Raw genomic sequence first — 22,753 nt, 5'->3', positions numbered from 1 at the left:
GGGCAAGAGCCCATATGGGGGGGGGGGAATTACACTTGTGGCATGTTTCACTTAGGGTTGTCAACAGGGACAGACTGGGAAGCCAGAATGGCCCTGCAGCAGGGCCCCACCAGGGCCAAAGGGTTGGCTGGAGGGAAAGCAGGCACGATCATGCTCTCCCCTCAGTGGCCAAAGTGTGTCAGGGCAAAGTCAGGTACCACTGGGTCTGTGACTTTCTATCCCATCTAGGGCAATGGTGAGGAGTAGGTGACTACTGCGCTCCTCACTAGCCACAGCTGGGTCTACCACAAGACAAAGCCAGGTGCCACTGTGCCCCATGCTCCTCCTTGCTTGCCCTGTTGTGGGGGAGACACTCTAGGCAGTGGGCTACCGGGATTTCTCCCAGTCAAGTCAATGACCAATCTGCTCCTGGTTGCCCAGGAAGGGCTCCCGTGTTACCTTAGCAGCTGTCTAACAGTCACCCTCAACAGTGACCAGTCTTTCATCACTTTTGAAAAGAGGCTTCTCTGGTACGTCAACTCTTACTTCCCCTCACCCCCTCCTGTTCAAAGTTAGTCCCTTTGATGGTGAGTCTCTAGGACATTCTGGGGAGTCAGCTGCCCCAAGTTATATTTCTGGGTCACGCTTGATTATGACAAAGCGGTGAAAGAGACAGAACTTGAGGAAACTGTTCCACTATTAAACTTTTCTCTCACTCTGGAGTATTGTTGTATTCTAGGAACAGAACACTGAGACCTAATTTTCAAGGGGGCCTGAGAGACTCACCAGCACAGGAAACAGCTGGACAGTGGTGTGTGGGCTAAAAAGAACATAAGAACATAAGAGACGCCAATGTTGGATCAAGCCAAAGGCCCATCCAGGCCAACACTCTGTGTCACACAGTGGCCAGAAATACCAGGTGCCATCAGGAGGTCCACCAGTGGGGCCAGGACATTAGAAGCCCTCCCACTGTTGACCCCCCCCCCCCCAAGCACCAAGGGGACAACACGTCTGATGCGTTACTTCTGCCACCATGGTTGGGAGGCCAGAGCATCAGGGCACATGCACACCCACCGACCCCTATGCTGCTGGTGAGATTTCAGTCTAGAATGGTGTGCTGGTGCCACCTCCAGCCCTTTCTCTTCCAGCCCTTTCTACTCCTCTCTCCTGCCTTGTTGTACCTCCTCCCCATGCTGCCAACACTACCCCATTTCTGTTCTGCCACCAGGCTAGAAGAGCCTTCAAGACAGGTTTCCCTACTGTGATCGGATTGGCCGCTCAAGGCTGCCATCATGAAACTTCCACTCTAGCGAAAAGGTGGTGGTGATGGCAGGGAGAATGGATAGTACCGGGAAGGCTGAACCTGCCCTTTGCTGCCAATCTGAGCCTGGTTTTGCCCACTCTTAACTGCGGCTTCCACACAGGAAAAGGTCCCTGTTTTGCTGTTATTGTCACTATGAAAGGAAAGGAGCAGGCAGCAGCCACAGAGCTTCTGAAGGGGCGAGGGGTTCCCTGTGCTTTCCCTGCTTGCTTGCCATTTCTCCCCAGCACACCTCTGGTTTGGTGTAGTGGTTAAGTGCACAGACTCTAATCTGGGAGAACCAGGTTCGATTCCCCTTCACTTGCAGCTGCTGGATGACCTTGGACAAGCCATAGTTCTTTCAGAGCTGTTCTCTCAAGGACAGCTCTGAAAAGAGCTCTCTTAGCCCCACCTACCTCACAGGGTGTCTGTTGTGAGGAGGGGAAAGGAGTTTGTAAGCCGCTCTGAGACTCCTAGTGAAGGGCAGGGTATAAAATCCAATCTCCTCCTCCTCCTCCTCTTCTTCTTTTTTTTTAAAATCCACATTTAAAAAATCACTGTAGTGTTTTAAAAATGCTGTAACATTGCATCTACTAAGGATAAACAGAAGAGCCAGCAAAAAGCCTGCCAGTGGTAGGGAGAGTTCTGGCTGCAAGTGGGGAAATTGTGTAAATCTACCCCTTTTCTTTCATGCTTCCAGGAAGGCTCTTCCAAAGCAGGTCTGAGGAAACCTACAGCAGAGATAGAGGGAAATCGAGGACAAGGCCTCATGCAGAAACCTCAAAAGAACTACTTCCTGGGGGTGGGGGAGGAAAGCTTCTACATGGAAGCAGCTTTGTGTTCTAGTCACATAGAACATAAGAGGTGCTATTCAACCATCAAGACAGCCTGAAAATGCAAAACCCTGCCCCTGGATTCTGCATAACAGTGCTGCAAACTGGCCTAGAGATAGACAGGAGTGACAAGGCAGGTGTCGTCTTGTGATCAGATCATGTCTTCTTTTTTTTATAAATCATTGCAAAACACCGTGGGAAAGATATACTCAAATGCTTACCTCTGCAAGAGACATAGGTGAGGTGACTCATGCGTTACATGGCTATCCTCATTATGTTGCAAAAGGAAATGCTGTTGTAACTCCTTCCCATATCATAGAGATTAGCTTCCCATGGTTTCAGCCCTAGGAGTGATCACATCCATGGCTCCAGGATATAGACTGGCTTCCTCCCTTCCTGGCTCAAGTTTCTGGGTATTCTACATAAAGCTCTAAAACGACAGCCTTTCTGTGAGCCCCACTGTGGTTTCTACAGTCCGCTCAGAGAAGCCCCCTTTCTAGAGCTTTTCATGCATGGAAAGAGAAGGTTCTGGGTGGGTGCCTCCATGCACGGGAGGTCCATCTGAATCTAGGCCCCTTTGGGGAGGAATGATTTGTTTAAAAAAACCAAATAATGTAATTATTTTGTGTGTTATCTTTTAGAGGCATACTGTCATGCTTCGTAGTATTTCATCTTTGTTGTACTTGGGATGGCCACCGTCTCTCTAGCCCTGCTTCTGAGCCTTGAATTACAGACAGCACGACACACAAAGTGAGCAAGTGAAGCTTTTTACATGGCAGAGTGAGGAAAAGTGGGCAAAGCTTCCTCTGCTAGATGTTCATGTGCAGAAGGCTCTTATGAAAGGCACAAGAGGCAGTAAGAAGAGGTTGGGGCAATGCTGCCCCCCCAACAATGATTAAAGAAGAACACTGTGACCCACCTCCTCTACAATTCCTTGATTTCCCCACCACCACCACCACCACTGAAAATAATAAGGCAGACAACTATTGTACCCAGTTACACATCCAGTGGACTTTTATAGTCTTTCTTGGTGGAAGCAGCATTATCACTTAAGTAGTCTGTGAATCCTGGCTGTAGTTCTTTAGGAGAATAAACAAACTTTACTTTTGTGGCTGATTAAACGAAACTTCAGAGAGCTCTGTTTGATAGGATGATTGTGATAGCATTAAAGATACCAGTTTGGAAGAAACAAAGAGGTCAGCTTTTGTACTTCACGGTGAAAGTTGAGACTTAGCCATGTTGCAAATAGAACGTCAAGAAGCAATGCAGCTTTTTAAAAACCTTTGATGTCTGTATTACGTCTATGAGGTTTCTGTGGCCCAGCTCTAGACCCTCTTTCCTTGGCACCGTAGTACCCATTTACATCTATAAGGGCAGGACAAGGCTGTTCCGTCTACCCCTGAAACAGTCATCCTCCTACACATTGTAACTTCAAGCTTTTCAAAAAGATCCAAGGACAAATGGGTATCTACGCAAATTGGGCACAAGGTGCATATATTCTAATTGTGGGATTCAGTTGCGTTATTCTGGATGGTGCAGAGATCTAAGCCCACCAGCACATGACAAATCATCCCAGTATATGCGTGTACAATCTCAAACCTAGTTCTGTTTGCTGGCAAGAGTCTAAGATCAAGGCCGCCTGCACTTACCACAGTTCCTCCCACCCTCCCTCTCTCCAGTCTTTCTGGAGCTCAGAGTGGCCCAATGCTGAACATGGGATTCTTACCTGAGCCAGTTTTAAGCAAGACTTTCCTGACATATCTGGTTACTCAGAACTGGGGCAGTGGGTAAAACTCAGCAGGGTTGTTTTTTTTTTCAATTTAGTAAATAAATCCTGGGACCAAGATAAGCTGGTATTCCAGGCTTAAATAATCAACACACCCTGTAATGTTATAATTTTGCTTCTACAGAACACAGAATATACTGTGGCTGAACATTTCTATCATCAAGACACATTTTCAGTTTACAAGTGTGTTCAAGAATGTTTGCCAGTAAGACTCCCCCCCCCAACCCTCCCCCCATCCCCAGTACTAGTGCTGTCATTATAAGCAAAATCTGTTAGAAAGTTTAGGATTTACCCAGTCTCTCTAGAAGGCTGCTCCAAAACCCTCCTACTGTCCACTACCATCTTTTTTTGGGATGATGATGTGGAGCAAAGAAAGAAGGGGGGGAGGGAGAGAAAGTGGAAAAGTAATTTTTTTTTGTCCCAAATTTTTCAAAGGTCCTGCACACTGATGCATAATAGAACCACAGGCTTTTTCTAAACATTCCCTGGGTTTCAACATAGCAAGGAGGTACAAGGCTTGATAGAGCCTGATGCCTGCTATCTTGTACTATTTTAAAAGCCTTCAGAAACTCTAGTTGCTAAACACGCTCGGGTTACTCTGCTGGGTTGTGAAAGGCAGATAACCATCTGACACTACTAAGAACACACGTTCAAAGTCAAACCCTGTTTACTGTAGGTGGCATGCTCCTTTCAGCCCAACTTGTTTCCAAATCATGTGGAGAAAAGGAAAGGCAACTTGTTGTTAGATCAACACACGGTAATGCGGAAGTAGGCAAGCTTTCACATTGCACAGGGTCATTCAGCAATTGAACTACAGCTAGATGCCATGCCTACACAGACAATACAACATTTTTAACCAAATACTGAGGGGTTTTTTGGTATACTGTCCAATTAAGAGCTTGTATAATACAACTTTATTGAATTTTTTAAAATGCATACACAGCAGGGGGATCTCCTCTGGAACAAATTCAGCAAGACCTCTCTTTTGCCAAAGAAGTACTGGAGTGGGGGGGGGGAGAGAGAAGACAGGACAGGAAGGCTAAAGCGGTTCCTCTGCACCATTTCCAGGCTTGTGATCCTCCCACAGCAAAAAGAGGTCTTGGGAGAGAGGCCAGACCCTCATCACCAGCACAGTCCAAAAGCATCAGCCTCTAAGGGGACGAGAACACTGCCCAAAGCCTCTTTAGGTCCTCCCAAGGTGAGCAACCTAATGGCTGGGCGATGCCTTTTCTAAATGTATTGCACCACTGTACTAAGCGGCAGCCGATGCCTAAAAAAATAGGTATGCCTAAATGCCATTGATTTTAATAGGACATGGTTACGCCTTGAACTGCGCCCAAACTCATTCTGCCAGGGCACCTGGAAACTCCGAGGCAGAAGCTGAGCCCCCCCTGCCATTCTACCCCTCAGGGCAACTACAACCCCTAGAGCTGAACTTGGGTCTCAGATGCTGCCTTTGCTCTGCAAGAAGCCTTGAAACAAATAGCTCTCACCTCTGTTAGGGCTGCCAGACCTCCGGTCAGGGCAAGGGTTCCCCCGATTTTGGGGGCTCCAACACACTGCTGGCCAGTGGGGGAAGCCCCACTGCCAAACAACCCCTATCATGTCGACGACGTCAGCACAATGTGATGTCGTTTTGCACCAGGCACATTGTGCATTTGACGCTCTAGCATTTTGGCCAAAAACTCTATCACGTGCGCCAGAAGATCCAAGCATGGGCCCAGGAGCCCACCGCTGGAAGGCCAGTAAGACCGGGCAACCCTCAGAGCGGCAAAGGTCACAAAACCAGCCTTTGCCACTAAATGACACTCTTCGCTTTTCACTGTGTGCACCTGGCCAGCAGGGGTTCTCTGTCTGCAGCAACGGGGCCCAGCCTTTCCAAAGAAGCCTTCATTCCCCTGGCTTTAGGCTACTGTTCCTACTTTACGGGGGCAGGCACGAGTCTTGCCAGGTCGGGGCAGAGGCTCTGGATGCCTTTGTCGTGTTTCTTCTGTCGCAAGACGGAGCCCCAGAAGACTCAGTGTCTGCAGGAAAAAGGGAGGAGGAGGAGCCGTCAGCACCGTGCTGGAGGCAGAGGAGGTGGCAGTGGGCAGGAGGAGCTGGTGCAGGTGGAGGTGAAGGGGCAGGCGATGCACTTGCAGCTGCTTCAAGCCCAGCTTGCACAACAGAGCCTCGTCCAGGACCTAGCAAGAGAGAGGAAAGAACACCCCCTTAGCCAAGTGCTTAACGGCCTTTATTTTAGTATTCACCATGCTAGCCCCAACAGCAAATCTCGGCAGTCTCACTTTGTTCTTCTGTACTTAAAATATTTACATTCCATCCTTCCTGCATAGTCCAAGGCAGTATGCAGCCCTGACCATCAGCCAAGGAGCGCACAAAAAAAAATGAACGCAAGTATGTTATCAAAGATCACCGAGGTCTCCAAGGAAAAGCGAACCACCCATTCATCACCTGCCAGCAAAAGACAGCACGCTCTCAGTTTAAGAACTGACTTGTAGGGGAGGGGGGGGAACACCCTCCCACGCACACACTGAGGAGAACAGTCATACAGGTCTTGTGACTGGCCAATCACACGGGTGTCGTTTTGAACTGTTTCTGGCCATCCAGTCCATAGGATGGGGGCGGCAAGTGAGGATGCCTGGCGGTGGCACACACAGAGGAGGGACAGAAGGAAACAACTGCAGTAAGGAACATCATGGTTCCATACAGGTGGAGGTGGTCCTTCCGGCATGTGGGTCCCAGTTCATAGCCAGTATCTTGACCTTGGAGGCAAATCAGAAGTCCGTGCAACTGTGCCAAACTCGGTGTTTATGTGTGCACGGCAGCTGGTTGAGCAGCCACATTCTGCCCTAATTGGGTTGCCTCAAAGGGCAGCACCACACAGAGCCTGTGGCAACAGTCCAGACTAGCAGTTAGGGGAGCATGGAGCAAGGTGACTAGGTCAGGGGAGTCTGCTATGGAGGGAGGACACAGTTTCCAAATCGGGCACCGACGAAAGAAACCTCTCCTATCTTTCACTAGTTCTAGCCAGTTCTTCCGTTAATAAAGATGGGCCCAAGAGCGCTTCAGGACTGACCTGCCAATGATAACTTCACACCAGTGAATCTCTCACAAAGCATCCGCTCTCCCAACCAACATCCCATCTGTCTTGTCTGAATTCAGCTACACGCAGTCAACCACCACTTCCAACTTCCAAGCCAAGACAGCTGCTTCAGAAAAGCATCATCTAGAGCTAGGTGCCTTCACCGACTCCAGAAATCTGAATTATCTCATTTAGCTTTGAATCATCTCATCTGAAAACACTGTGGAGAATCTCAGGTCTTGAGGGATTACACATTTCTACGAAAGTATAGAGATGAATCGCCCAGTAAGAGAAGACTGGACAGAGACCTATCATTGGTCAAATCCTCTCTCATCATGGGAAGCTTATACAAAAGGCTTCCCCAGAATGATTTTGGAAACCTACATTCTGCCAAAGATTAACTATTTTGACAAGAGCAGCCTTTTGTTTTAACATGGTTTTATCAGCCAGGACAGGCATGGATTCTCAGTTGCAACACTGAAGAGGGAGATCAATCCAAAACTACTCATACAATTTTGACAAGTGGCCGTATCTGGCGGTTCTCACATCTGAAGTGGTATCCCTGCAATAATCTTGGGAAGGAACAGCAATTTTCTTCAGGGCCAGACAGCGAGTTCCTTGGTGGGGCAGGAATTTGGACCCAGACCTGATGTCCAAGCACAATATTCCCTCCACTGCACTGGTTCATTAAATATCCCATCGTGCCTCACTAACATTCCTGTTTTCACTCAATATTTAATACGTTTCTGGTCCATATTCAGTGCTATCAAACAAAACCGAAGGTAGGGCAAATAAGATTTCAGGAAATACCAGTAGAATTCCAGTCCACAGCAAGTAACCGTCCCCCCACCGTGAGAGGCTCTGAGTTCCGATCCAGTCATTATGCTAAACCAAACCTTGGCTCTGTGAACCAAAAATGGTGAGTCTCAAGCTGTGCAGCTCCTGTGCAGGGACCTTACAATTCTCTTCCCAGCTCCTACTCATTAGCTTATACCCTGCTTCTGCCCAGTGCCGGTCCCATCTCTATGGGTTTTATCAGCCAGCTGTAGCATATTCTAAGGTCACTAAGCACCTTCATATTCACCAGCTCAGCACAGATCACAACTAAGCTGGCACTTGCAAACAAAATATACGTATGAAAGAACACTATGCAGGAATGTGCTTGCACAACCTTGCATGTGCAAGAGAGAGATGTACAAAAGCATGCACAGGACTTGGGGGGCAAGGCCCACTTCCCAATGTAAACTGGCAACTGGTCTAATAAAGTTCTCCCATTAAAAGTTACTTAAATAATAGCCTGAGAACATAAAAGAGAGTCTTCGTCTACACCCCACTAGTGTTCCCTCTAAGCTGAGTTAGTGTGAGCCAGCTCACAGTTTTCTAGCCTCTGGCTCATACATTTTTGCCTTAGCTCAGGAGGGATGGCTCCAGAGCAAACTAATGTATGCAGCAGCCAAATTGCTCACTCACAACTTTAATACCAATAGCTCACAAAGTAGAATTTTTGCTCACAAGACTCCACGGCTTAGAGGGAGCGTTGACTCCCACCAAGTTCCTCCATAGCTGTCTTAGAAGCAAGTGAGGCAGAACCAGTTCTAGAGTGGTACCTGTGTCCGAGGCGGGGTACTCTCAGGGGGCAAGAGGAAGGGCTCCCCCAGGACTGTCCCTACGCGGGAAGAATGCACGTGGTCCCCTAGGGCTGGACTCAGTATCAGTGTCAGATGCACCAGGAGTTGACATGGGAAAGCTGCCAAAAAGAAAGAAAAAAACGAGTCAAGACTGAAGGGTGCATCCCACAAACGACAGCAGCTTGACCTCCGCTTTGAGTAGGGCAGAGTGCCGCACCCACAAAACCCAAGAACTGCTCAACTATGATTGTGTCCCCAGGAAGCCTGAACTTTGCCCTTAGAATAAAATTACATCCTGCACTGTTATCCTGCAGCATCCAGGTAGTGGAGAGTGCTGTCAAGCTGCAGCAGACTTAGGGCAACCCCACGGGGGCTCCCAAGGCCAGAGACAAGCAGAGGGTGGTTGGCCATTGCCTGCATCTGCTTAGCAAAGCCTGGACTTCCTGGGTGGTCTCCCATCCAAGTATTAACCAGGGCTGACCCTGCTTAGCTTCTGAGATTTGATGAGACTGGACTAGCCTGGGCCATCCAGCTCTGGGCAACAGCACCTCTATTTTACATAGCTCTACATAGCTAGAGCAAACCAATGGTCCCACTGACGGCATACTATGATGTACAGCGAGCAAGATGACAGCCAAGGTAAAGGTAAAGGTAGTCTATCAGATCATCTTGATCTGTGGTGACAGATGGGGAGTGTCATGTGACAAGTCACCAGAGCATAGGTTGCATCATCCTGACTACTGTCACCATGAGTCAGCACTTCAATCTGACTGGTGCTGAGACGTATATATTCAGTACAGTCTTGTGTGTTCTTCATCACTCCTGTGAGTTGGATTATATGCGAAGCACTTTGTCAGTTTGCCTGGAGAATTGGATGCTGCAAGTGCTATATGGACTGTATGTCTATATTGCTGTAAATAAACCACTGTAAATAGTTCAGCACTAGCCAACTCTGGATTGAGTCATTATTTGCGCTTCCAATATGCTGACACCCACCTATCCAGCCTCCTGTTCCCCACAGTGGCCAATCAGGTGCACAAGGAAGGCACAGCAGCCAAAGTCTTCGCCTGTTTTGTTTTTTTGTCTCCCAGCATTTGGCATTCAAAGGTACACTGAGCGTGGAGGTCCCATTCAGTGTGTGTGCCCCCATCCCACCCCCCAGTAACAGCCATAGATGGAACTATCCTCCCAGAATTTGTCTAACCCCTTTTCAGAGTTGCCTACAATAGTGACAAAAGCCACGTAAAAGGAAAAGCATGGATTAGAATGGGGAGTTATAGGAAAGTAAGCAGGGGAGAGGTATTAAGAGGAAAGAAGTAAAAAATGAGCCCAGAAGAATGAAATACTTTTTAAAAACACTGTAATCCACCTTGAGTCTCAGTAAGAAAGGTGGACTACAAATAAAGGAGGAGGAGATTAGATTTATACCCCACCCTTCACTCAGAGTCTCAGAGCGGCTTACAGACTCCTTTCCCCTCCCTTCCCCACAACAGACACCCTGTGAGGTAGGTGGGGCTGAGAGAGCTCTTTCAAAAACCACTCTTTCAAGGACAGCTCTACCGCTCTTTCAAGGACAGCTCTGACAGAACTATGACTTGCCCAAGATCATCTAGCAGCTGCAAGTGGAGGAGCAGGGAATCAAATCTGGTTCTCCCAGATTAGAGTCTGTGCACTTTAACCACTACACCAAAAGTAAGTAAATAAATTTGGTGTCTAAGCCTGTAAGTAAAGAATGTTCACGGCTGTTTGTCTACAACCACGAGGGCTAGATACTTGCCATTTCACCCACAAAATAGTTTTGGGGTTTGCTGTGCTGGATCTCAGGTTATATGCGCACAGAGTATATCCACAAATCTTTAATCTTGGGTTAGGAATGCAGCCGGGCCTGTGGCTTGATGGAGAAAGACTAACATGTTTGGGACTCGAGCTGCATTCTGCTGAAGTCATTCCCCACCCACCTCTTTTTTGCTGTGCAGTGGAAAGCAATGCTCCTCCCAGTGACCCCCCCCTCCTCTGCTGTCTCAACTCTGCAGGGCCTGCTCAGTGGCTGCACATCTTTGTACCACACCTGTCAGCGGCTGAAGCTGCACCAAGGCACACTGATCTTGGGAGTCCAACACCTTGTAATGCGTCCGTGTGTCCTTCACCTCCCTCCTCTGGAGGCTGCCACGAGACGGAGAAGCCACCGGCACCACCTGCAAACCACACCCAGCCCCATGAGATGGAGCGTTCCCTGCCGACCCTCGGCAACAGCAGCAGCTAACCGGTGCCCAGGTAATCCCTATGGCCCTCCAATCCGGGCTGCTGGATGCCACAGGAGGCAATACCCAATGTTGGCTTTGCAGAGGAATCCGCTGAACATAAACTGGAGCAACCTGCCCTCCTCCCCCGTGAGCTGTGGCAAGCTCCTCAGAACCATTTGCCTTCCCCATGAATGCTTTCCTCACCAGCTCAGAATCTTCCTTGCGTATCAGCTTGAGGCCTGTCCGGATTTCGCCCTCCGAGTCTGCAGGCACCCTGGTCGTGACGGCACTAAGGAGAGAGGGGTTCATCGTCAGACTGTTCAGACATGCTAAGGCCTAGCAAAGCTATGTGAGAAATGGGGGCCGGCAGAAGGGGATCCTGAAGCACTTCCCCCCCCTCTCCTTTGGAATCATCACTCCCTCCTCCTCCTCCTCCCCCCCACTATCGGTAGCAACAAGGAGAAAGGAGAACGTCGGATTCACCAGTAGGTAGCCACTGGACGTCTTGCTTTGTTACACTTGGCATAGAATTCCTGGAACTGCCGGATCGTGCTCTGGCAATCCGAAAGCAGCACAAGTCCAGAACTTTCCCTGGGAAGACACGACAGACTTAGCAACTGCTGGGACTGTACAACAAAAAATTAAATCAGTTTAAAAGGTTTGTGTCTAAGCTACGTTCTAAGGAAAAAAACTTTGGGGGCAGCGGGAAGGAGGTCGATTTCAAACAACTACGATTAGCATGCTCAGCAGTGAGTAACACTAGCGATCCTATGAAATATTTTTTTAAAAAAAAAAATACACAGCAGTAATAATTTATATTCATATTCCCATCCTGGGTACTGAAGCAGGAAAACAGTAATTTGCAGTCCTTGACAGAAATGGGATTTGAGCCGGGATCCATTGCACTATCCACTATCAAATGCAGAACTGGCAGAGCCACGGTGGTGTATCTTCCCATCCGTTCTATCACTGCAGCTCCACAGCTTATCCTGCTGTAAGGAGACTAATCCTTTCTGTGGGCAGCCTAATGTCAGTCTTCCCAGCACTGCATCTCACTTACTTTCCTGGAGCTTTGATCACCTGCACATCCTGCGAGAGGCCCAGTTTCTGGCTTAGATCAGGCAGAAGAGAAACCAAAGTCATGTCATCTGGTTTTCCTGTAAGCACAGAAGAAGAAACTTGGGTCAATGTCACACAAATCCAGCAACCTCTCATCCATGACTCATGACCAAAGGAGAGACCATTCCCTACTCTGACAGAGGTTTGCTTTCCTTCTCTCACTACAACTGTTCTCCTCAATCTAGTTCTACTTTGGTAGCACACTTCCGCTCCTCCAGTGCTCCCCCTAGTCATACAGTACAACTGCCGCAGCTGCACAGGTATACCTACCTGCTACAGACAAGCCGGGGGGTTTGCTGATAGCCACAAGTGCACCTGAAACAAAAAAACAACAGAACATAAGAGCCCTGCTGAATCAGATCAATGGTCCATCTAGTCCAGCATACTGTCTCACACAGTGGCCAACCAGTTCCTCTGCAGGGCCAAGAGGGGCGTAGCCACAGTGGGGCACATGCCCCATCACTCAAAGCCCACGCCCCACAACTCCCACTCATGGCCCACGCCCTTTACCTGCTGGCCACACTTGTTCACCTTGGCCTCTACAGGTGGAGAGCCAGCCAGCCAGTGCAATTAATACTCAGTGAGTATGCACTCTGTGCTACAGAAGTGGGCGGGTGAGGCCCACTGCTACTGTAGTGTGGAGCGCACATTTGCGGAGTATTAACCAGGCCAAGCAGGCAGGCAGATAAAGCAGAAAGGCCCTACCTGCCTCATCTACTCGCTCATTGCCCTGTTGCCTGGCCGAGGAGAACGAGAGCCGGCCGGTGCAATTAATACTCAGCAAGTATGTGCTCTGTAAGGTAAGGTAAGGAAAGACCCTTCTCTTCTTCGTCTGCCGACAGGATCTCTCTCTCCCCTGTTCCCCCCCCCCACTTCCCTGCCCCACAGGATTTCCCAATGCCCCACCGACCAAAGTTTTCTGGCTACGCCCCTGGCCAACAACAGGGCATAGAGGTCAAGATCCTCCCCTGATGTTGCCTCCTGGCTCTGGGATTCAGAGGATTAGTGCCTCTGAATGTGGAGGTTCCCCTCAATCACCATGGCTAGTAGCCACTGATAGACTTGTCCTCCATGAATTTGTGTAATCCCCTTTTAAAGCTGTTTATTCCTGTGACTATCACTACATCCTCTGGCAGCGAATTCCACATTTTAATCACTCCCTGTGTGTAGAAGTATTTCCAGTACTTCAGGGGCTTGTCATTGAATAATTGGCGCACACAATCCAAAACTCCAAAGATGTACAATTTTGGAATATGTTGTCGATATCAGTCACAGCTCAGGGATTTCTCTGTATTCAGGGACTATTCTGCTAAGCAGAGTTCTCTCTGTCCCTTTGTGCTGTCCCATCCTCCTCTCAGATGGGTTCCTCTCTTCTTAGTATCTTTTGAATAGTTAAATTTCTGAAATGAAGATTCCAGATTCACAAAAACTGGAGGCAGAGGAGTGGAAATACACACACACAAACAAGTTGTGCAAGTGTACTAATTCTATAAACGTGCAAGGTTAAAACGTCCACAGTTGCAGAAGGGATTCTGCTGCAGAATTTGGAATCCTCTGATGGAGAAACCAAGGCATACATGCAGCCCACTGGCTTTGACACCAACATTTATCCCAAGCATGCACAGCCGGTCACCCCTCCAAGCTAAAAACAGCTCAGGCTGGCTTCTCAGCCTGCCTGGATTTGCAAAAACAGAAGGATGTCTAACCCTCGGCAGGCCTCCATTCATGAACAGCAGGCTAATTTCGGCTTGGTGGACCATAAGCTCGGTGGACCAGCTCCTTCCAACCAGTGGGTCCACTCCCAACCCAAAAGTGGGTTGCGAAACTGTGAAAGCAGGTCTCAGGCTTTTGCCGTTTCATTCATTTGTCCATGCTTTGGTTTTCTAAGTGGGTCACCATACTAATTAAATTTGGATGAGTGGATCAACATACCAAAAAGACTGGGAATGACCATTTTTCAAACTCATTAGCTCTTCCCCATGCCCGACCCTGTCTGGCTATTGCTACTCTCCTGTTCCTATTACAACACACAATGTGTTAAACACTGTAAGTGTTCAGGGTTTCAGCCCCAAGCTGCACAGCTGGCTCTAGCAAGTCACAGAAAACTGGAGCAGAACCTTTGCTGTTATTATCATACAGTTGTGTGGTTTGTACCAAATCAAAGCAAGATGATTTAGTAGAGTTCTCCAGAAATATTGCTGGGGGCAACAAACAAAGCATAATTAATTCTCCAAAGGTTTGCAAACTGGGTTTGCATGACCATAATGTTTGTAAGGATCCCATGAGATAAACGTCCTTCCTTAAACAAGACTCTAGAGGCACCTGAAATACAAACAAAATTTATTTCAGCATAAGCTTCCATGAGTCAGAGCTCACAAAATCAGACGCATCTTCATCTTGAATATAACAACACATCCTAAGTTGTTGTCCATCAGGCAGACACATTTATACTTTAAGTTACAGGTATAAGTGTATCTCTTAAAGGGAGCTTTGACTCTCGAAAGCTTATACCCCCAAACTCTTGATGGTCTCAGAGGTGCTATTGGACTCAAATCTAGCTCTGTCTGATGAATGTACACTTCATGCGTCTGATGATGTTGGCTCTGATCCACAGACGTTTGTGCTGTAATACATTGATGATAGTCCTCAAGTTACCACTGGATACCTGTCTAATTTTTCAGCAATGGATTAAGCATGGCTACCCCTCTGAAATTATCCTTCTTATAGGAACAGAACAGCTCCTGGAACTATTTTTCATCAGGAAATGAATACACATCAAAGGAAGTGAATGTTACCAGTTGCATGAACCTTGTGGCCAACATGCATTGCCAGGCAATACCATTATCAGCATGACAAAGCTTGAGTCCAGTACTCTTTAGGACCAACAAAGTTTTATTCAAGGTATAAGCTTTGGTGTGCATGCACACTAAAGCTTATACCCAGAATAAAACTTTGTTGGTCTTAAAGGTGCCACTGGACTCAAGCTTTCTTCTGCTGCTTACCCACTTGAGTCTGTTACCTGCATAAATCTTCTTCCATTCCTCTAACACAGGAGGCAGGGCTAGTTCCAGGATGGGGTTGGGGCTAAGCAGAGTATCCAGTGGCCCCTCCCTGTCCACCGCCTGCCCCCACTTCCCACCTATTCCTTTCCACCTGCATAGGTAAGCAGAACACTCACAAGCAGGCAGAGGTAGTGCCGGGGGAGGGGGGAATCACTGGGCCTACTAACCGCTGCACCTCCAGGTAGGCTGACATCGACCCTGACAGGAGACATCACAGGCATTCCTCCACCCAACCCTATCAGCAAACCAAGCCAGCTTAGGGCCTCTCAACCCTGCCATTTATATGTCAACGTACCATCCCTGTGCACCACGGATGCTTCCAGTAGCTTAATCAGAGCCTGCCGACTCAATGGCCGTGCTGGGCCCAAGAGGCTAACTCCACCAGAACCATCTGCTAACGGCTTCCCCGAGTCTCCTTCCTTCAGAAGCATCTGGTACCTGCAGTAATGGAAAGTGTGCATGTATAAAGTGCGTTTAAGTCACAGCTGACTTATGGCAACCCCAGCAAGGGGCTTTCAAGGCAAGTGAGAAGCAGAGGCTGAAGAGCCTTCCTTGGTGGTCGCCCTGCTTAGCTGCTGAGATCTGACGAGTAGCAAAGAGCAAGAGTCCACTCGCACCTTAAAGACTAACAAAATTTGTGGTAGGGTAGGAGCTCACTTCTTCAGAACTGATGCCTTCCCTCCTTATAATGGAAAGTAAGTACATATGTTATGTGTAAAAAAAACAAAACCAGCCAGCAACACACTGCAACTTTTGTTGTTTTTGCTGTTCAGTCGCACAGTCGAGTCCGACTCTTCGCGACCCCATGGACCAGATCACGCCAGGCCCTCCTGTCTTCCGCCGTCCTCTGAAGTTGGCTCAATTTCATGTTTGTTGCATCTATGACACTGTCTAACCATCTCATCCTTTGCCGTCCCCGTCTTCTTTGACCTTCAATCTTTCCCAGCATCAGGGTCTTCTCCAGTGAGTGCTCCCTTCTCATTTGGTGGCCAAAGTATTTGAGCTTCAGTTTCATTATCTGGCCTTCCAGGGAACAGTCAGGGTTGATTTCTTTTAGGATTGACTGATTTGATCTTCTTCCAGTCCAACTACCACCCTTAAATATTCTACTATCCCAGTATCAAGTTCTTAACCTGGGATGGCAGAAGTTTCCGCGGTAAGAAAAATCACATCTCTTGGGAGTTTTGTCTGGCGTGCCAGTTCAGTGACAGAGGCCCTGCTCTAGAGGTGGGGGGGGGGGCGTGCGCGCGTGTGGAAGAGCAGGAACTCAAAGTCCACCCCGCTTCCTCGCGACCTCTTACCAGGCACGTGCACTGAAGGGCGCTCGAGATCTCCCCTGCCCGCAGATTAAGCCCCATGGAACGTTACGAAGCATCGAGACCGGCCTGAAACAAGCAGAGGGTTCCATTCCGACACGCGCGAGCACACGAGAGCCAATGGGAGCAGAGGAGGGGAAGGAAGAACGGCTACTTCTGTATTTCTGTGCCTATTGGGATATTTCCCTAAACCTAAATTGTCTGGCGCCACCTTGAGGGAAAACTGTAGAGTCACTGATCACAGCAACGCTCGTCAGATCAACGCCTTCGTTAACCATAGAGTTGTACTCTCCGAAGGTATAGAGAACGCGCCAATAGAAAGGTTGATGGGCCGTAGAGGGAAAGCGTGAGCGGGCTTTTACGCATGCGCGCCTGGGCTTTCTCCGTTCCTTGCCTCTGGATTTCCGCCCTTCGTGGAAGATGGCTTCCCGCGCGGGACCCCGCGCCACGGGGACGGATGGCAGCGATTTCCGACACCGGGAGCGTGTGGCCGAGCATTTCCAGATGAGGTGGGGGCGAGAGAGCGGGCAGGGTGCGTTTGGGGCGCTAATACCTGCACGGCGCGGGTTGGTTACTTCGTCCCTCCACAAGGGTTGCCAACCTACAGGTGGGGCATGGCGTTCCCCCGGAATTGCAACTGATCTCCAGGCTACAGAGATCAGTTCCCCTGGAGAAAATGGCAACTTTGGAAGGCAGACTGTGGCCTTCACCAAACTCCATCTTTTCAAGGGTGTGCCCCCAAATCTCCAGGGATTTCCCGCAACCCAGCGTTGGCAGCCTTATTTGCGATTTTTTTCTGGGGGGGGGGGAGAAACAAGCTGCTCATCTGTACGTTTTCAGTTATGTAAACTCATCGGTATGACATGTTAGTCTGTGATACAGGAGAGAGTGAAGGGAGAGGAAAAAGATTCCGAATTCGTTCTTAACAGGGTTGCCAGTTGTCTTCTTTTTTTTCCTGGCAGAGCTTCTGTACTTGTATTAGTGGCATCCAGTAAGTGAAACTTGGGCTTAAAACAGAAACATTCCTTGGCCACTTCAGGTGTTAAATTGTATTACTTGAGTAGGGAGGCTGCAGTCATTCTCTGTGCTCACTTGGCTTATCTTGTCATGTCAGTTAGGCAGACTTGCCTGGTAAGCTACCTCTTGTATTTCAGAGTCTTTTAACCTCACAGTTTCTCTTTTACCTGTGTGTGTATAGATACTGACTGAAGTTTCATTTAGTCTGTGATACAGGAGAGAGTGAAGGGATTCCGAATTAGTTCTTAACAGGGTTGCCAGTTGTCTGAAGTTTCGTGTCATAAACCTGGAATTAAGGGCTCTAGCTAAAGTTGCCAGGTGGCCTACAGAAAAATGTCATATTCCTCCAACTTGTAGCTACAGGGGCATTTGAGGGCAATGCCCCCACACAGATATTTCCTATACCTCCCTAACCCGCATGAGCAGCTGTGTCTATTTTTTGCAGCAGCAGACCACAACTGACTCGCTGCTCACTGCACCTGACAAGGTGAATGAGTGTGGCGCTCCCGTCCCCTCTCCCCCCACCCGCTCAGGAGCAGGCCTGGAGATCTTAACACTCCCCTCCCTCTGCCTTCCAAAATCCTGTTGTTTTGCCTCTGATCTGCCTTATATGCATTTCCATTGCCTGGTCAGTGGCTAATTTGGAGGAAATGAGTGTCAGATCTTCGCAGACCAGCATGGGTCCTGGGATGAGTTTGTTGCTGGTATCATGTGACATCATTCTGCCCTGCGTGCCTGCCTCCTCCCCGCCAAGCCAGGCAGTAGGATGCTTTTTAGTAGCATGTTTTCTAGATGCATATTTAAGAATAGCAGAAGGATATTGGTGAGATAGGGCATCTGGTAATTTTCACTTGGAGATCTGGTCATTTTAAAGACAAAGATTTTTAACATCCCATTAACATCCCCCCCCCTCCGTTAAAGGGACAGGACTTTTTTCTTCCTGGCAGTAAGCATCTCTATCTTTAGCCTACAAAACTGTGCTACAATATATCAATAAGTTTTTAAGGTGCCACGGGTCATCCTTTGGGTTTTGCTCTAACAAACTAATATGGCTATCCCACTGGAATGTTTATCTGCGGGCCCAGATGAAAACGTCTACTGAAATTCTGCACAGGAGGTTTGCCAGGGGGAAAAAATTGGCAGCTCATCCTGCTCAGACAGGATTGCTGCCACTTGATCTTCCCTGCGAAGGCTGGTGTGCCTTAGAACAGAGCTGACATCCCACTTCTTTACTGTCCTTTGAAGTACACTAGCCATTGATTACCAGAGCACCGTACAACTTTTATGGCTGATGCCAAAATATTCTTGCTTCCATCGTTTTCTCTTTTTGGCTCTCTGCTTTGTTTGTGCAAGCCTTGGCATCATCCTGGTGGTACTCTTGGACTCTCCACTTTTGATTGGATTTACACCCCGCCCTTCACTTGGAGTCTCAGAGCGGCTTACAAACTCCTTTCCCTTCCCCTCCCCACAACAGACACCCCATGAGGTGGGTGGGGCTGAGAGAACTCTGACACAAACTGCTCTTTTTCAAGGACAGCTGTGCCAGAGCTTGTGACTGACCCAAGGTCACATCAGCAGGTGCAAGTGGAGGAGTGGGGAATCAAACCCGGTTCTCCAAGATTAGAGTCCGCACACCTAACCACTACACCAAGAATAGTAAGACATTTTACACCTTTAAAGTTTTGTAGAAATGACTTCCCTGACCTGAGTGGCCCAAACTAACCCAATCGCATCAGATCTTGAAAGCTAAGCAGAGTCAGCCCTGGTTAGTACCATCCACCAAGGAGATCCTGGGTCGCTATACAAAAGTAGACAAAGGCAAACAGTCTTTATTCATCTCTTGCCTTGAAAACCCCATGCTAGGTTGCCGTCAGTCGACTGCAGCTTGGCACTTCCCACCACCAGGAATGCTTGGTTATAAATATTACTGAAGCACAGGCTTGTCAGGCTGTGGGTTTTATTGTGGAAAGTGCACAGTTTTCATTGTCCGCTGGCCCATCAAACAAGGCTTGGTGTACACATGCATGCAGCACAATGAGGCAGTAGATTTCAGAGGTGGTACTGGAGACGGTTTAACGATTTCACTGTGAGTGACCCGAGATAAGATCCTGTCTTCCACTGTACCATCTGTTTGCCAATGGAAGTGTGGTTGATAAGCTACTGTGTTACAAACATTTGTGCCCCATCCATCTTCTTCCTCCAGAAAGTGAAAGTCTGTAGACCACAGCATGATGTCTAAAATCTGGAAAGTTAACTTCTTGCTTCAGTCTTCTGAGCTCCTGGCCTTGTGCCTCTTCACCGGATCTCTTTGATCTGTAATGCAATCCTAAACAGAGTCCCACCTCTCCAAACCCATTAACTTCAGTGACCTTAGACGGGTTTGCCTCTGCTTAGCAAGGCACTGTTAGTGCCTGCTATGCAGGCACTAGAGATGTGAAGGCCCGGAAAAAACCCGGAAAAATTTGGGGGAAAAACCGTTTCCCCCCCGTTTTTTTCCTAAAGCCTTTTTGTTTTTTTCCGAAAAATTGGAAAAAAAGAAAGAAAAAAATTGATTATGGAATGTTTTATTTTAACATTATGAATAAAATATTTTAAGACAAGGTGTTCAAATATTTTCCAAATCATTTCTAATATATATATATATATGGTATAAGATTGATCTAATTTCTGTGCACTGAGGACAAGCAAGTCCTAGGTTACAAACTGAACCCTCCAATGCAAGAACAATCAATCTAGAAAAGACAAAAGAAATGCTAATTAGCATTTTTTCAATTTTTCCAAAATTTTCCGTTTCCCCCCGGAAAAAACGGTTTTTTCCCCGAGCTTCAAAATTTCCGGAAATTTTACATCTCTAGCAGGCACCATGTTTTATATAATCAGCACCATGTTTTATATAATCAGAAGAAGAGTTAGTTTTTATACCCTGCCTTTAGCTACCCAAAGAAGTCTTGGAGTAGCTTACAGTTGCCTTCCCTTCCTCTCCCCACAACAGGCACCTTGTGAGGTAGGTGGGGCTGAGAGAGCTCTGAGAGAACTGTGGCTGGCCCAAGGTCACCCAGCTGGCTTCATGTGGAGGAGTGGAGAATCAAACCCAGGTCTCCAGATCAGAGTCCACCACGACGCCATACTAATTTTTTATTTTATAAAATGTATATCCCCCCCTTTCTGCCCTCACAAGGGCCACCAAGGCAACTAACAAATAAAAACATACATAGTAAAAATCACATTCTAAAACCCACCCTCCCCTAAAAAACATAAATCATTAAAACCAGAGCTAAAATACAGAGACGTAAGAACGACAAGTAAATGTTTGTGACAAGAATAAACACAGGAGATAATTAATGCATGTAATGAAACTCTGAAAGGTTATTTTGTATTTGAAACTATGATGTACTCAATTTGGCGAAATGAATTTGTTTTAGCTTTATTAATCTAAAAATAGGGCAGCCAGTTTTATTCCTGTATTTTTCTCTTTCCTTTATATCGATAATGATAGAAATGGCTATTAAGAATCTTATAGGTGTGATGATCCTTACTGTATTTTTATGCGTTATTGGTTAGCCTTATCCCGTATTTCCCTTTCCCTTTGCAGTTTTGTAGTAAAAAAGCAATAAAAAATTATTTTTTAAAAAAGTCAGTGTTTGCGATCACCTTCAGCACTGGCCCTTGGCTGTCCTGTGTCACCTCTCTTTCTCCTCCCTACAGTGTGTCCCTCAAGTCTGAGATTAAGAAGCTGATCTACATGCAAGTGGCGCTGTGGCTGCTGGTAGCGGCGCAGATGTGTGTCGCTCACTTCAAGTTGCTGCCCCACGACCAGGTGGCCATGCCCTACCAGTGGGAGTACCCGTACTTGCTCAGCATCATCCCTTCGCTCTTCGGCCTCTTCTCCTTCCCCCGAAACAACATCAGCTACCTGGTGATCTCCATGATCAGTACGGGCCTCTTCTCGGTGGCGCCTCTCATCTACGGCAGCATGGAGATGTTCCCCATGGCCCAGCAGCTCTATCGCCACGGCAAGGCCTACCGCTTCATCTTTGGCTTCTCCGCCGTCTCGGTCATGTACTTGCTGGTGGTGATCGCCGTGCAGGTCCACGGCTGGCAGCTTTATTACAGCAAGAAGCTGCTGGACTCCTGGTTCACCAGCACACAGGAGAAGAAGAAGAAATGAAGAACCGGCTCGGAGCTGCATGTATGTGGGACACCGTCTCGGGGCTGGGAGCTGGAGGTGCCAGACTCAGGCGAAGGCAGAATGGGTTTCTTTGTCATCCCCACCCAGTGGCTAGGGTGATGCCAGAGGTCCTGTGCATGCCGAGTGAGAGTTGAGCCCATACCTTGGCATCTTCCAGCTAGGCCTGGGAGAAGCACAGTATGGACAACTTTCCTTGGGAGGGATTGAAGGGTTCTTCGGTCTTAAGGAGAGGCAGCCGATGCTGTCAGGTAACATGCTGTCCTCATGCAGCTGAAAGTGCTGGGAGATCACGATAAGTGGGTGGGATGCCAGACCGCGCAAAGGCATCTTCAAGTTTAAGAGACTGATTGTCTTTAGCTGTGCTGTAGCCTGTGAGATACTAGTTGGGTGGGACCATATTTCATGTTGAGGCTGGGATACCTTGCCAGTGCTCATCCCGGAACTCTCAACAGGGATCGCTCAAGGCCTGCAGTGAGAGACATGCCCCTGTGCCGTGATTCTCCCCACCCCAGGGATGGGCCACTTTGCTGTGGGAGAAGAAGACCTCTTGAGCTGCTGATTTTAGCCAGGAAGAAAGTGGCTTCCAGCTGGATGTCATCCATGCTGTGCTTTTTCCTCTTTGCTCGCCCACAGAGGACCGGTCTGTGGGACTGGGGCCACGTCTCTGAACCTGACCCACTTTGCATCCTCAGGCAGACCCTCGCGGCTTTAGGACTCCGTCCCTGTTCAAAAGTTCCCTTTTCCTCAGGCAGCAGAGTCCCCACCCCCATCCCGAGACAGCGGCTACCTTCTCCTCCTCTTTCCCAGGCGCTGAATTTCAGCATCCCCTCCTATGTGCTTCAGTACCAAATAAAGAGCTGAACTGGAATGTCTTTCTCGTGGGTCTTTTCTGAGGGGTGGGATTGGTGGTGGCATCCAGCAACTCTAGGTGGAATTTTTGTATTATTCATTATTCTTATTTATCTGATTTATTAATCGCTCTATCCCAGCTTATGCCGGGTTCTGGGTGATGTACAAAGGGGCGTAATGCCATAAAATATACAAATATTAAAATTCAATATACAACTTAATAAAAAATTAAATTCAGAATAAAAGATCCAAGATGGCATCCTGTGACGGTTTTATCCCAATTATGGACTACAGGCCAATTTTCCGGGTGAGGGAAAGGGAATTCAGAATTGGGGGGGGGGGGGGAGGGG

General features: G+C 48.1%; 2 protein-coding genes across 2 annotated transcripts; one reads left to right on the top strand and one right to left on the bottom strand.

Moving 5' to 3' along the window:
- Positions 1-5,749: 5,749 nt before the first annotated feature.
- On the bottom strand, positions 5,750-16,450 carry RPUSD3 (RNA pseudouridylate synthase domain containing 3). The gene is made up of 9 exons (XM_015421540.1): positions 16,334-16,450; positions 15,328-15,470; positions 12,241-12,285; positions 11,912-12,008; positions 11,335-11,442; positions 11,056-11,140; positions 10,677-10,803; positions 8,588-8,727; positions 5,750-6,081 (listed from the first exon to the last, which is right to left on the bottom strand). The coding sequence occupies exons 1-9, from the start codon at positions 16,438-16,440 to the stop codon at positions 5,803-5,805; spliced, it is 1,131 nt and encodes a 376-aa protein (XP_015277026.1). The 5' UTR covers positions 16,441-16,450; the 3' UTR covers positions 5,750-5,802.
- Positions 16,451-16,752: 302 nt separating this feature from the next.
- JAGN1 (jagunal homolog 1) lies at positions 16,753-22,421 on the top strand. The gene is made up of 2 exons (XM_015421538.1): positions 16,753-16,857; positions 21,071-22,421. The coding sequence occupies exons 1-2, from the start codon at positions 16,769-16,771 to the stop codon at positions 21,531-21,533; spliced, it is 552 nt and encodes a 183-aa protein (XP_015277024.1). The 5' UTR covers positions 16,753-16,768; the 3' UTR covers positions 21,534-22,421.
- The last annotated feature ends 332 nt before the right edge of the window (positions 22,422-22,753 follow it).

This window comes from Gekko japonicus, unplaced genomic scaffold (genome assembly GCF_001447785.1).
Source record: "Gekko japonicus isolate JY-2015 unplaced genomic scaffold, Gekko_japonicus_V1.1 scaffold1237, whole genome shotgun sequence".
NCBI classification, from domain to species: domain Eukaryota; kingdom Metazoa; phylum Chordata; class Lepidosauria; order Squamata; family Gekkonidae; genus Gekko; species Gekko japonicus.
This window is presented reverse-complemented; position numbering and strand designations above follow the sequence as displayed.